Genomic DNA, 14,551 nt, shown 5'->3' with positions numbered 1-14,551 from the left:
CTACTTAATATTCTCTCTGAATTTCAATAAGAATTAATTGCATCTGTTTTACTTGTGATCATCTTATGGTATCCTTTCAAACACTGCAGTGATTTTTATTACCTGTCATTTAAGTATATTTTAAGAACATGTGGTTATACTTTTAAACATTCAAAAATCCCTGGCTTATATTTTGTTTTAGAATTTCATTATTTGTTGTTTTTTCACCCAAACTATACAATTTTCTAGTTATCTTTAAGTAGTGACTGTTCTTTTCTTTTGAAACATATTTCCTGTAACATCGCTGAGGGAATTCTTTGAAGCCTGAGCTTGCACAATTTCTCCAGAGACAACTAGTATTGCTGTGCCAGATCCAGAATCATCAGCAGGATATAACCATTTAAAGCAAATGTTCTACAGAAGGTATTCTGTAGCACATTTCAGCCTATAGAACAATGCAGTGCTCTGTTTGCCTTTGTGCGTGAATAAAGCTTTTCTAATATTTTGTCCATGTCTGATTAGCTATTACAATGGCAGAATGAATAGTAACAGAAGTCGTATGACTCCCAGTGCCAAAAAATATTTGCTCACCATCCTTTTCAGGTAATTTCTGTTCACTATAGTTTTAGACCACACACTCTGTTGGTTTGTAGTGAACTCTTCCAGAAAACATTTTCTTCTTCTTTAGACACAATGGTAGGATGAATTTTACTGCTCTTTTCTTCAGTTTATCTACTGGTGGATTCACTTACAGGAGTTCTGGCATCAACTGCATCCTACTCAAAACTTACATAAAACCAGCTTCTGTGGAGTTTATAAAAGATGATCATCACTGTCTATCTTTGCTGGGCTAATTTCACTTAACACAAGGATGTTCAGCTTTATCCTTATGCTGCAGATACAGGAAGTATCACTACCCTTATTTTATCCTTGGAGAAATGGGAAGCACTAACTGCTGTTTCCTAAGTTTCAGACCTAGCCTTGTCACTGTTGGGATTTTAAATCCAGATCTTCAAAGTTCATTCTCATACATTTGCTTAGTATACCATTGTCTAGAAGTTTCACATTTTCATTATTCATTTGTCAGTTAATGGACACAAGTTGTGTCCATTTTGTTCCAGATCAGAATTCAGTACTACATAGAAAATGGGAACATGAATATCTCTGCATCACATTACTTCAATTCCTTTGACTACAGCTGGATTTTTCTTTGGGCTGCCAGCTCACAAAAAATAACATGGAAACTTATTATTATAAAAACACAGCCTATAGTTTAGGCTTGTCTTACTAGCTCTTATAATTTAAACTACACACTGCCATGTGACTCGTGGCTTTTCCTTTCCTCTGCATGTCTTGCTACCTCAGCTTCTAGCTTGTGACCCTACCCTCTTTCTTTCCAGAGCTCTCACTATCCAGAAGTCCCACCTATACATCTGCTTAGCTATTTGCCATTTAGCTTTTAATTAAACCAACCACAGTGACACATCGTCACACAGTCTAAAGGAAATATTCTACAACATTTGACTGTGTATCCAATAGTGGACATGCAGATTCATACAGCTGTTCTATTTTTAACTTGTTTTGTTGGTGGTGGAGGTTTATTGAGATATGGTTTCTCTGTGTACCTTTGAAGCCTGTCCTGGCACTCTCTCTATAGACTAGGCTGGTCTTGAATTCACAGAGATCCTCCTGCCTCTGCCTCCCGAATGCTAGGATTAAAGATGTGCACCAACTTTGCATGGCTATTATTGTTAACTTTTGACAAAATTTATATGATTTCCACAATGACTGTACTGGCCTATGTTCTTACCAATAGTGTGCAAAGAGTCACTTTTCTATATACATTCAAGCAATACTTCCTTTTAGATAATAACAATCCTAGCTATGGTTAGATATTATCTCCTGTGGTTTGACTCACACTTTTCAGATGATTAGTAATGATATTTTTTTTCACATACCTGTTGTCCATTTGTATATGCTTCTTTGAGAGATGTCTACATTTTGAGAGATGTGGACATTTTTAAATTCTGTTACTTGGTTCTTTCCCTATTAAGTATTCAGAGCTACTTACATTTCTGAATATTTACACAATCTCACATATACAAATCTCACAAATAAAAGAAAAAAAGAAATTTTTCTTTTATTTTATATAACTCTTTATTTTTTCATCATTTCCACATTTAGGGAAGTATTATATGGTATTTAGAATAAAAACAGTAGGAATTTGTAATTTAATTTTTTGTAAAACCAGAAATATTTTTTCTTTCTTTTTTCTTTTTTGTTTTGTTTTGTTTTAATGTATTAATACATTTTCATGGTATCTTAAAATAGCTAGAAATTAGAAGATATGGATTTAACATACCAACATGTGTGAGCAAGATCTGAGATTTTGAACATAATAGGTAGTTCTAGAGTTTCTCCATTGATAAAATAAAGATAGTAATGCTGTCTTCCTTGAAGAACAGAACTACTGACATGCACACTAGTGTATGATAGCAGATCTATACATCATTCAGTACTTATGCACCAGGGATTAGACTTTGGAAAAGCTGAGTCTGTGGCATTTCTCTTCTTTTGACTCTAATTGGACCTTGCTTAATCACTGTGGGTAAATATGAAAGCAGATCTAATAGATAATGATAATTTTGAATAAATATTTCTAACTTCCCACAATGTGCCTATGCTATTGGGCTTTTAATTAATTTTCCCAATTTCTCTATAGTCTTTTGGTAGTTATAGTAGTTTTATATGGAAGCTATATAATTGGATGTTTACTGAATACTCACTGCTAGTAAAGCACATATCAGTGAGAAGTGAGAACCACTTTATCAACAAGACTATAGATTTAAGAAGCTTACACACTCTGCTCACCAGAGATAAAAAAAATCTGCATTCATTTTGTGCTAGAAGGCAATACTCAATAAATAAAGAGCACACTATTTCCTTTTAATGTTTCACAAAACTCTTAAAATAAGTTCAGGCAACATTTTCCTCTTTGACACAAAATACTATTTTAATTTCTTTTGGCTTTTACCTAAGCAACAAACATATAATTATTGAAACAGGGAAGTAGGATAATTCATTATGTATAACACCCTCCTGGAAAAAAAAAAAGGTGGACTTTAGATAATACGATTTCACAGCTTTGACAAAAAAAATAAAATAAAATAAATAATATGGAGTCATCTGGAAAGCACTGTGTTTTTGCATGAGAGAGAATATCTTCTCTATTTTTTGTCCTCCAAATTATCTATGACATTTGTTGATTATTTCAGTTTTATTTACATTAATTTTACTTATTCTTGATGTCTTCATTTTATTGAGTATTGAGTATAATTATTTATTTATAGTCATTTTTGTCAGAAACACAACAACGACCCTGATGGCAAATAAGAGAAATTGCCTTTGCTACAGCAGTATTAGTTCTCAGACATCATAATCTATATTCCCTCAGAAGCAAGGACAGGCACTATGCACTGAATATGGGATTCTGCAGGTTGACAATATGGCAGAACTAATCCAAGAATAGATACAATCACATTTTAGAAATGCTCAAAACATTCATGTATAGAAACATTTAAACATATACAGGATACAGATTTAGATATGCTTATATGTATATGTGTGTGCACAATTGAACACTCATTTGTTATTAAATGTTTTTAGGTAGTAACAACAACAACAACAAAAACCCAGCTTTATTCTTGAGTTTTGATTGTATATTGCATCTTGTAGTTGGAAACAGATTTTGTTGATGTGAGGCATTCAACGTGAGTCTGATGACATGAAGATTGTCTAACCTAATTGTTCTTGGAAGATGGGTCTGAATGTCATAAATAGAAAATGGATTCATCCTCACTTAAGGCCCAAACTATGAATTTAATTTCTAATCAGGAAGTTGTAGGCTTAATATGTTTCTTTCCTCCATATTTAACCTTAAATACCACTTTGATATGTTTACTCTACCCTCTATGGTAATGGTCTGGAAAATAACTATACCTTTGTATCAGCTTTGTTTTCTAAAAGGACTACACATGTGTAGGTTTCTGAGTCTAATAAAGAGAGCCAGATAGTCTGTAGTCTCCTGTACTTTAATTTATTGAGATATATCATGCATAGATTATGAATAATAGTATTTTAATCTTGCCTACAGCATTTAGGCAAATAAATCATTATTTAATCATCTATTGTCTTATTTATAGACATCTGTGGCTTTACCAAAGTATACTAATATTGATAAGATTTTGTTAAATATTCTTAGATACAATTGTTGTAGCTTATTCAGATGCATATCTAGTCTTGCTATATAATGAAATTGTTAATACCTTCTCTAGATAATGAAGTTGGAAATGCTCTATAATATAATATGTATGTATTTGATTTCAATGACTATTCAAAATTCTAAATTATAGAGTGTAATTTTGTTGTATTATAGAGTAAATAAATCATAGATGTTAGTTAGGAAGATTAAGCAGTCTATGGAGCCTCTGGTAATGGATCAGTATTTGTTCCTGGTATATGAATGTACTTTGGGAGCCCATTCCACATAGATGGATACTACCTCAGCCTAGACACATGGGGGAGGGCTTAGGCCCTGATCCAATGATATGATAGACTTTGAAGACTCCCCATGGAATGCCTCACACTCCCTGGGGAGCAGAAAAGGGATGGAATGGGAGTTGGTGGGGAGAACAGGGGAGGAAAAGAGAGCCAGAACTGGGATTGACTTGTAAAACAAGCTTGCTTCAAATTTAAATAAAAAATAAATTGAATAAGTTTAATTATAATTAAATAAGAAATCATAAAAAATCTGAGAAAGTAGCTGAGAATTAGGCTGCTAGGTAGTAGCTACATTTAATCACTAGTGTACATTTTTTGCTTGTAGTTTATGTCCTCATAATGTCTTACAGTCCAACAACAATTCCCTTTTTACTCTCAATGACATTTTACTCACAACTACTTTTCAAATAGCATGCTTCAAAGAAAACGATATTGGATAATTTTCATATCTGAACAAAGAATTTTAAGGGAATTTCAAATGTTTTCTTCCAATGAATATATGACCATCATGCTACGAAGGATTTTATTATAATTTTATTTCATTTTTCTTTAGCTAATCTCATCCTGTCTATATTCTTTAAAAATGAGGGTGATCTAACAGTGGAACAAGGATGTATCCCTGGTGCAGGAAAGGACTTTGGGAGCACATTCCCTATGGAGGGATACTCCCTTAACCTAGAGGCAGGAAGCAGGGCCTATTCCCTACTCCATAGGGCTTGACTGATTTTGTTGACCCCTCCTGGAAGGCATCACCCTCCCTGTGGAGTGGGAAGGGATGGGAGGGTGATTGGTGCCATGGGAAGGAGGGAGACAGGGAGGGAAGGAGGAAGAAAGAGGAAACTGGGATTGATATGTAAAATAAGAAAAAAAAAATAAATAATAAAAATAATGAGAATGATCTGGGTTGTGGTGATTGTTCAGTGGTTAAGAGCACTTGAGAATGCCCTAGATTTGCTTTCTAGCATCCATGTGGTAGATCACAACTGCTTGTTACAACAGTAGTGTAGGACCTGATTCCCACTTATGGCCTCTGCAAACACCATACACAGATATGGTTCCCTTACAAACATTCAGGAAAACACTCATGCAGATAAAATAAAATAAATCTGAAAAGAAGAAATAAGAATGGTCTTATAAACAATCTTTTATTCTATAATGACATTAAGTTGTATTTGGGGACCTTTTAATATATTTAATATGTTAATACTTCCTTTGTAACTACACTTGAAAAATAACAAACAGGAATATATGGTTTAATGTCATTTTAATCTTTGCATTTATAAATAGAGATTGAAAATCCCAAGTAAATCTAAAATACAATATAAGGAACCATGTGATACTTTATCCAACTGTTTTTGTTTTATTTCTTAATATACTGCCAACTACATTTGTGATTCTATGTTAAAATCTCCTTAACATAAGCAAGTTTTCAGAATCTAGTCACTTAGTCACTAGACTAAAGGTCTCCTTCCTTTTTTAAAAAAACTTAAATTAGAAACAGTCTTATTTTACATATCAATCCCAGTTCCCTCTCCCTCCCATCCTCCCATGCCTCCCCACTGAACCCCTTAATCCCATCCCCCTTCTGCTCCCCAGGGAGGGTGAGGCCTTTCATGGGGGATTATCAAAGTCTGTCATATCATTTGGGGAGGAGCCTAGTCCCTTCCCTGTTTGTCTAGGCTGAGGGAGTATCCCTCTAAGGGGAATGGGCTCCCAAAATCCATTCCTACAGGAGTTTCATTACCAGAGGCCCCATAGACTGTCCAGGCCTCCTAACTGACACCCATGAAAAGGAGATCAAAGGCATACAAATTGGAAAGTTCTTCCTAATTCTCAAGGTTCTCTTCCAACTGCTAATGTTTTGTTACTTTTCTTCCTTGAGGTTTAACTTCAATTCCTATATTTTTCCCATACAGTTATTTCCCCATATACTTGAGGTGGCCACACTTCTCTCCAATATGAACATTGTCACTTTATTTCAGAGCATAAAGAACAGGAGAAACAGACAAATCACGTTAGCTTTATGTAATATTTAGTGATAGCTCCTTATTTTTCTTGATGAGTCATTCATTACATATTTTTCCTGCTGAAATCTGCTATTTCTAATATTACTAATACCTTTTTTGGTAAGTATACTGAAGATTTACTGTTTTCCATAACAATTGTATGGGGCACTGAGAATATCTCTCTTTACGTTCCAAATCATTTCCATTATTCTAAGTTCATTGGTTGACTCCTCTCTTCATTCCCCCCATTTTCTCATGGATGATGATGTGGAGGCAGCTCCATTTTTGTCTGTACTGGTCTTGAAAAAGATTAGATTCTAAGACATCCCATCAGTTTCTTTTTAAAGCATAACATCTCTCAGGAAAATTTTCAGACAAAATTGGTTTATACTGATAACTAACCTACAACCATATCTGATTCCTTGTTGTATCAGGCCTGTTAGCATCTTTCCTTTCCCTAAATAGTAGCCATGGTGCCAACGGCTGTTTTTAGCAGTTTCATGTGCACAATAAAAAAGATCCACATTTGGGTTTTTCTTCCTTATGGGGAGATTTGTAAATTTTGTAAATTTCTATTAACCTTTGAAGAGACAGGTCAAGGTGGATTCCTTTCATCTTCTCCTGGGTCCTAGGAGACATTTCCAGTGTTTTCTTTTGAAGCCAACATACTATCATATGCGTTTTGTTATTAAGTGCATATTTTCTTGTCTGACTTTTCTTGATCTGTCCTCTAAACTCCTGTCCCTAACCATGCTTTATTGTTGCTAAGAAACAAATATTGTTCATAATTGCTCACCCTTTCTATAAGCCATATATAATTAGCTGTTGATAATTTCCCACCTGATTTCAAATGAAGTAGAAACATTTAGACTTATTTTTCAAATGAGTATATTTTAAGCTTAAGCAATAAAATTTTTCTCTATTTTGATGTTATAACAAGTGAAACACCAAACACAGATGCCTTGATTGCATGCATTTTTGTTAATGTAGAAATAGTACCAATCAAGCTTTAAAGGAAATGAACAGCTGGTTTCCTGAAAATAATATTCTCTTCTCCTTATTTATTAGACAATATTCCCTCAGGTTTATTGAAAACAGTAATAGACTAATAAGCATAACATTATTGATCTTCAAATGGCCATAGTGGCTGTCAGGGAGATGTGCTGCATAGTTCTTTCCTACTGAACTTTTGCTATGGGTAGCAGGCTTTTCTAGTTGCCTCCAGCTGCCACATCTGTGGTTCCTTGTACATTGCTGATGCCATGATCAAATTTCCTCTGGGATAATCCTAGCCAAAACTTCACAGCAGTTACTAGAGACAAGAAACTCTACAATGAATCCTCCAATTGGCATTTTGAATCCAAACCCTGTCCAGGTACCTGATAGAAATATCTTCAGGTTTATGGTATCAAACAAGATGTTGCCTGCTCAATCTTTCTGTCCCTATTCCTGTCACAGTCAAGGAAGGAAGAACTCTCTCAAGTTCCTTCCCTTCTTACCTTCTCCAGTATATCCTTTCTACTAAACAAAACATCTCTTATCATCCTCATCTCAGAATTTGACTCAAGAAAAACACAAATGACACAGCCATAATAAGAAATTGTATCTAGTACTTTTTTGGTTTGTCACTCATAGTTTCTATGTTAATGCTTTCAAACTAGCATTTATGTGATTTAATGTAGTTTTTAAATGCCTCATAAGGATTTGCATAAATAAGTAATAGTCCCTAAACAACGGTTTCCCAACTTTGACTTCGTTAAAAGATTTTACTAACTTACCATCTGTTGTAGGGTATCTAAAGTAAGTAGATTTGTGACTAGTCCTTCCACTAAGCAGTCTCCAGACATTGACAAATGACTTGAAACATTACTAAATAGCTTATCAAAGGCAAATGGGGCCCTCATTGAAAATCAGTGGTACCATGTATAATTGTATAATTTGTGCTGTTACTACCCATGCTTCTGTCAGGACTTTATTTGAATTTAGTTTGGTATTATTTAAATTTGGTTTGGGTACTATTTGAATTTTATTCTAGGCTATGGAATTGTCAGTCTATAAGATAGATCGACATACACTGCCTAATAGAGTTACATAATAACAAAGTCACACCTACAATAGCTGAGAAGACAATCCTGTCCTAGAAAATAAGAGATGAGTTATAATGTGGAACAGAGACTAGACTGGCCTTAAATACATCAAGTAGCAAAGAATGACTGACTTCTGGTCCATCTCACCCATCTTACAAGTGCTGGTTTTACAGACAGGCCCACCATATCTGGGTTTACATTTTGTTGGGTGTCAGACCCAGTGCTTTGGATATCCTAGTCAAGTTCTGAACCAATTTAATTACATCTTCAGTTCCATTACATCTGAAATGATAATAACTGCGTTTTAGGACTCAGTAGTTGACACAGGTTTTTGACGTTTGACAAGGATTTGCTCAGACAAGGAATAGAACACATGGGCAAAGGTGCAGAAGCAGAAATAAGTGCATCAAGGAACCACCTTGACAGAAGCATAGCTCCTACACTGGGGATGGTAGACTAGTAAAGTGACTCCTTCAGTGATATGTGCCTCAAAGCTCAATGCTATGTTTTCTCTGTTACACTTCCCTTAGTCAATCAATCACTAAGATGTGTGTGCAGGCTTCATTAAAACATGGAAGTCTTTCTATGCTTTGTATCATGGGAGATGAAAACCAACACCTTCTAAGGAGGCCTCCTTTATAGTACTGATCACTTCAATTGCTTCATTAATTTTCTGACATGTTTCATTCTTATGCTGCCTTTGGTTCCTTCAGACTTGTTTCTGTGATTCCTTGGCAGATAATTAAATGACTTAAAGTGTATGTAAAATAACTCTACTATGTAGGCTTCTTTGTGATTTTATTCAAAGGTTCTATTGATTTAATTTGTCTACAAGCACTAAAATTTCCAGTTTCTTGTGTGTCTTCTAATGGCTTCAGTTCAGCTCTAGATTATACACACACACACACACAATTATTTATATATGTGACCTCAAAGATATCAACATAGCTTATGGCTTTATAAGTTTCATATATTAGTTATACTCTGTAAATAACAAATATTTTCAAGTTTTATATTTCAGTACTTGTAGCAGAATACATATTTTGGTTTTGTAAAAAGAGCTATACAATTTCTTATATATGAGACTCTGTAATTGAATCACTAACTTACCATAACTGATGTCCTTGGCTCTAAAGGGGTCTACACTTTAAAAGTTTGAATCTTTAACAATCTATATATAATATGCATGGCTTGTAATGTTGTCTTTAGATAGACTTCTCATACTTCTGTCTCTGAATAAGAGGAATTAAGAATTAAGAAATATTTCAGACATATTTAGTTCACCATACTTTAGATATTCACATGGTAAAAAACATTCATAACAAATATTTTTTAAAGCACCTCTTATATTTTGCCTTAAATGATGTTTTCAAGAACAAAATGTGAAAATAGTTTCATCTCCAATTACTGTAAGTCTGAGTCACCTACATTATCCAAATTAAGCTTCATTTTACTCTTTTTTGTTAATCAAGCTTGCCCAAAGGGAAAACTATCCTTCATTGTTCTAATTTAATCAATTCAGATCATCATATCAAATTTGTTTTCTAAACAACGCAGTAAAGAATCCACCCTCTCTGTCCTCATTGTTATAATTAGGCCCTCAAACCTTTTTAGCTTGGGTCCCAGTTTACCTCATCTCTCTGTCTGGATGCTGAGCCAGCCTAACCAGTCCTTAGAAACACAAGTCCTACTCCTTTGGTCCTTAGATTGATGTGCAGATTTCTTCCCAGAGAATTGATGCTTTCTCTTCCTCTTGGCCCTTTCCCTCCTACTTATCTGCTCCAATCTATCTGCAGCATCCCTGTGTATTTTCTTAGAAAAAAACATGTTTCCCCAAGAGTGCTCTTTTGCATTACTGTGCTTGCAATTGCATATATCCTTTTTCCCAGTGTCAAGCATCTCTATTTGTTGATTAGCCCTTGGGTTAATGCACCATTTAAGATGGATCAGAGTCAACTTAACTTATTTGGAAATGTTCCCCCATAAACTTTCACAGAGAATGACTCCTCCTGGCTTTATGTTCATTAGCACCACATGTATATTGTCAAAAGTTTGCTGACTTTATGTATTTTTCTACATATCCTAGATAACCATCCACCTTATGTAGAGACTGTCTTTGGTAAAAAATAGTACCAGCATCCCATGTCTGGGCCTTAGATGTGCTAGACATGAAAGTTATCATATCAAAGAATAAAAAAATATCCACAAATATCAAACTGACAAAGACTAAACTATCATCCATTAACAATATTTAATTGGTTCAACAGTATGCATATTAGTGCCAGTTTAAAAGTGTGATTTATTTTCTCTGCATTTGCTTTTCTATATTCACTTTATTATTTTTTTATTTATTTAAACATGTTTAAGAGAAAGATATTAAAATTCTTAGAATCAGAGAGTAAGCCAGGAGCAAATTTTCATGTTCATGCCTAGGGCTGCCTCACAGCATATCTTTGAAATTAGATCAATTAATAAAGATGATGATACACAATGCTAAATGCACAAAGCAATATGAAAACACTTAACAAGTTTACTGTGATTTTTCTCATTACTAGGAGCCTTGCCTCTTGAGAAGATATTAGATTCTCATTTATCAACATAATATCTAGGCCTTGAGTCACCAAAACCACTATTTACAAGCTAGAATGCCCATTTCCTTGATATTAGCAAAACAAAACACAGCTTCCCAAACTATCACATTAACTTTCTTTCTGAATTTCTAAGTTCATGGATCAGTTAATGTGAGTATATAATATTTTACTTACGGAGAGTAAGAAAGCATTAGTGTGAAACCCTGGCTTTATTCTCAATATTTACATATTGTTTAAAAACAGAAGAGAAGGGAAACATCTTCTACACAAAATTAAAACCAATTCATTAGACACCTCTCCTCTAAGATGTCTTTTAATTTGCTTCCAGATCAGTGCTATGTTTAAAGACTGATTTCCCATCAAATTACTGGAGTATAGACAGGTGAAATGAAACCATATAGTAGGGAGAATGGTGACAAGCCTGGCAACCACCACTTATGCTACCATGGCAATAAATATACTTTTCATATGCACTGATGAGAATACTGTCTCTGGTATATTTGTTCACAAACCAAAACCATGGAGGCTAACAATGAACAGATTTCTAGACAGCCCCAAATTAATATTTTATAAAATGTGTATTTACTGCTATTCAAGACAGACAAAGCCATAAAAAGGAATGAATATTTGAGAAACTGGTCCAACTCACAGAGATCCTGAAGCCCGTATAAATTAGGTATAGGGGGGATCCTGGGATGGTTTGTGCAACAGGAGCAAATGGTAATGTGAAAATGCATATAATCTCTGAAATTGAGGAAATTATAATATGCCCCTCTTAGTGTTTCTTGCTTCTGATAGATGAAACATGGTAATGTAAGATGTCAAAATTAAAAGAGATAGTATGAAGGTTTTAGAGATGTTTCATATATAATCTGTACAAATATTTATTAAAAATAAACAGTTATAAAATATAAGACAATTGTAACTATTTAAAATACCAAGAGAGTGCAGCTCTAAGTTAATTAAAGGGACAATTAGGCCTGGTATCATAAAAATTGATTCAAACATAAGTTAATCTACATATTTTAATTGAGAGTATATAAATGAGTGTCTACTATTCAATCTTTTGATGCAAGAACCAGAGGGTCTTTTTAACTTTATTCCTTTGTACTTTTAAACACCTGTCAGATCTTTTCAGGAGGAAAGCAAAGGCACATTAAAATTTGGGAAAATCGGTTACATAAAGAATAAGACAAATTCTCCCTTTAGAATTGTGTTAGGAGGACAACCTTCTGTCGAAGGACTTCGAGGCTGACTCCATCATTCATTCAGTTGTTAAAAGGGTTAGTAGTAAACTTGCCTGAGAATACATCATGAGAACAGCACAACCCATCCAGCACCATTAAGACTGAGTGGGAGAAGGAGACATACATGTCTACCTGGGGCTCCTTGTCCCGGGCCAGCTGGGAGAAAACACAGGCCTGCCAGGCACCAGTACTATGGTGAGCAAATATAGGATGGGTTTAAGGAGAGACAGAGAAAGAAAGAGAGACAGAATGGTTCATGTCATGTGGAGGGAGACAGATTCGAAGAAGTGAAGGCGGTGATGAGTACTCTGAAGTGGGTGGCCTATATGCCACCTGGGGCCATGGTGAAGTCCAGGCCTAGGCTTCCACCAAGGGCCATGTCAAGGACTGCCCATGGCCCTGCTGCACCTATGGTCTCTGTCAATGCAGTTGACTCCTGTTGCCACAGGAGGCTGAGAGAATAGGGCTGCACAGAGTTGATTTGCCCATCACTGACTGAAATACTGGGGAGAACTTACCATGCCCTTTACCATCTGTAGGCCTTAGAAGAACAAGCCCTGAACTCAGCATAGCTGAACTGACTTTGTTATCAGCTGGCCTCAAGAATGTGACATGGGAAATCAAGCCTTGGCTGTCATCTGACATATGGTGGCATGGACAAAGGAGAGATGTCTTCCCCACACCTGTACTAGGTAGAAGTGTTGGCCCTGTGGTCTTCAAAGTGGGAGATCTGTCCCTGACCCTAACCCGCTGCACCACTTAGGAGAGTGAGCCCTGAACCTCATTTGGGTAGCACAGTAGATCTGGTCCTGGTGGTATAGGTATAGGTGGCTGGCCCTGAAGTCATGAAAGTAGGAAATAAAATCTGAAAAAAAGGCAGTCCGGAGCGAGTGAGCCGGAGGCTGTTGGACAGCAAGATTGGAGCAATGCCTAAATCAAAGGAACTTGTTTCTTCAAGCTCTTCAGGCAGTGATTCTGACAGTGAGGTTGAAAAACAGTTAAAGAGGAAAAAGCAAGTTGTTCCAGAAAAACCTGTGAAGAAGCAAAAGCCTGGTGAGACTTCTAGAGCTTTGGCATCTTCTAAGCAGAGTAGCAGCAGCAGAGATGATAACATGTTTCAGATTGGGAAGATGAGATACATCAGTGTTCGGGACTTTAAAAGAAATATTCTAATTGATATTAGAGAATATTGGATGGATTCAGAAGGTGAAATGAAACCAGGGAGAAAAGGTATTTCTTTAAACATGGAGCAATGGAGCCAACTGAAAGAACAGATCTCTGACATAGATGATACAGTAAGAAAGTTGTAAAATCTGAGCCATATCAAACCTGTGCTGTTGTAGTTGTTTTAATCTGTCTTTTTACATTGACTTTTGTTTTCTAAATGTTGTTTTCCAAGCTGTTGTATATTTGGATTGCAGAACAATTTGTAAGGTGAATATTTTTTTTAATGTGCATTATTAAAATGTTCTGAGTGAAGCTAAATGTCAACTTTATTAAAGAGGATTGCTTTGTGTCCCCTACCTAGTGTAAAATAAAGTCAGATCATTACAATCTTAAAAAAAAATCTGAAAAAAGGTACGGACAATGCTTAGAAAACTACAAAGGGACCATGAGACTAGAAAAGGCAACAGGTTTAAAGGTTGGAGGAAACAGTACAACAAAGATGATGGGGACATACTGGACACAAAGGGGACATACTGGCAAAAATGCTGTATTGGGATGAGGAGAGATGGGGAACTCAACAAAATGAACTCTGTGTGAAAATACCTTATTATGGAAAATCTAATTTTGAAACAAAAATTATTTTAAAAATTTATCTGCAAACATCTAACATTAAATGACAATTCATGAAAGGTATAAAGATTATTTTGCTTCCTTACAAATCTAGTGTTTCTATCAGAAAATAATTCAACAAGTATCATGAGCTCTGATGCTTTGTCCTTTTCATTTTGCTCAGTGTCTGGTGACTAAGTAGCTGTGTGGTGTCAGGGAATATGATGAATGGAGTCAAACACAGGAATATGACTGGAGTTTCTTTGATATTGGGATGTTTTAAAATCCGTCCTTACATTTTTCTA

At 35.3% G+C, this 14,551-nt stretch overlaps 2 protein-coding genes across 2 annotated transcripts in view; both read left to right on the top strand.

Moving 5' to 3' along the window:
* Thsd7a (thrombospondin type 1 domain containing 7A) overlaps window positions 1–14,551 on the top strand; it is a 373,759-nt gene that overhangs the window by 66,431 nt on the left and 292,777 nt on the right. The window lies entirely within an intron of this gene.
* LOC127215320 (activated RNA polymerase II transcriptional coactivator p15) lies at window positions 13,352–14,024 on the top strand. The gene has a single exon (XM_051175691.1). It carries the CDS (start codon window positions 13,397–13,399, stop codon window positions 13,778–13,780), a length of 384 nt encoding a protein of 127 aa, XP_051031648.1. The 5' UTR covers window positions 13,352–13,396; the 3' UTR covers window positions 13,781–14,024.

This window comes from Phodopus roborovskii, unplaced genomic scaffold (genome assembly GCF_943737965.1).
Source record: "Phodopus roborovskii unplaced genomic scaffold, PHOROB, whole genome shotgun sequence".
NCBI classification, from domain to species: Eukaryota; Metazoa; Chordata; class Mammalia; order Rodentia; family Cricetidae; genus Phodopus; species Phodopus roborovskii.
This window is presented reverse-complemented; position numbering and strand designations above follow the sequence as displayed.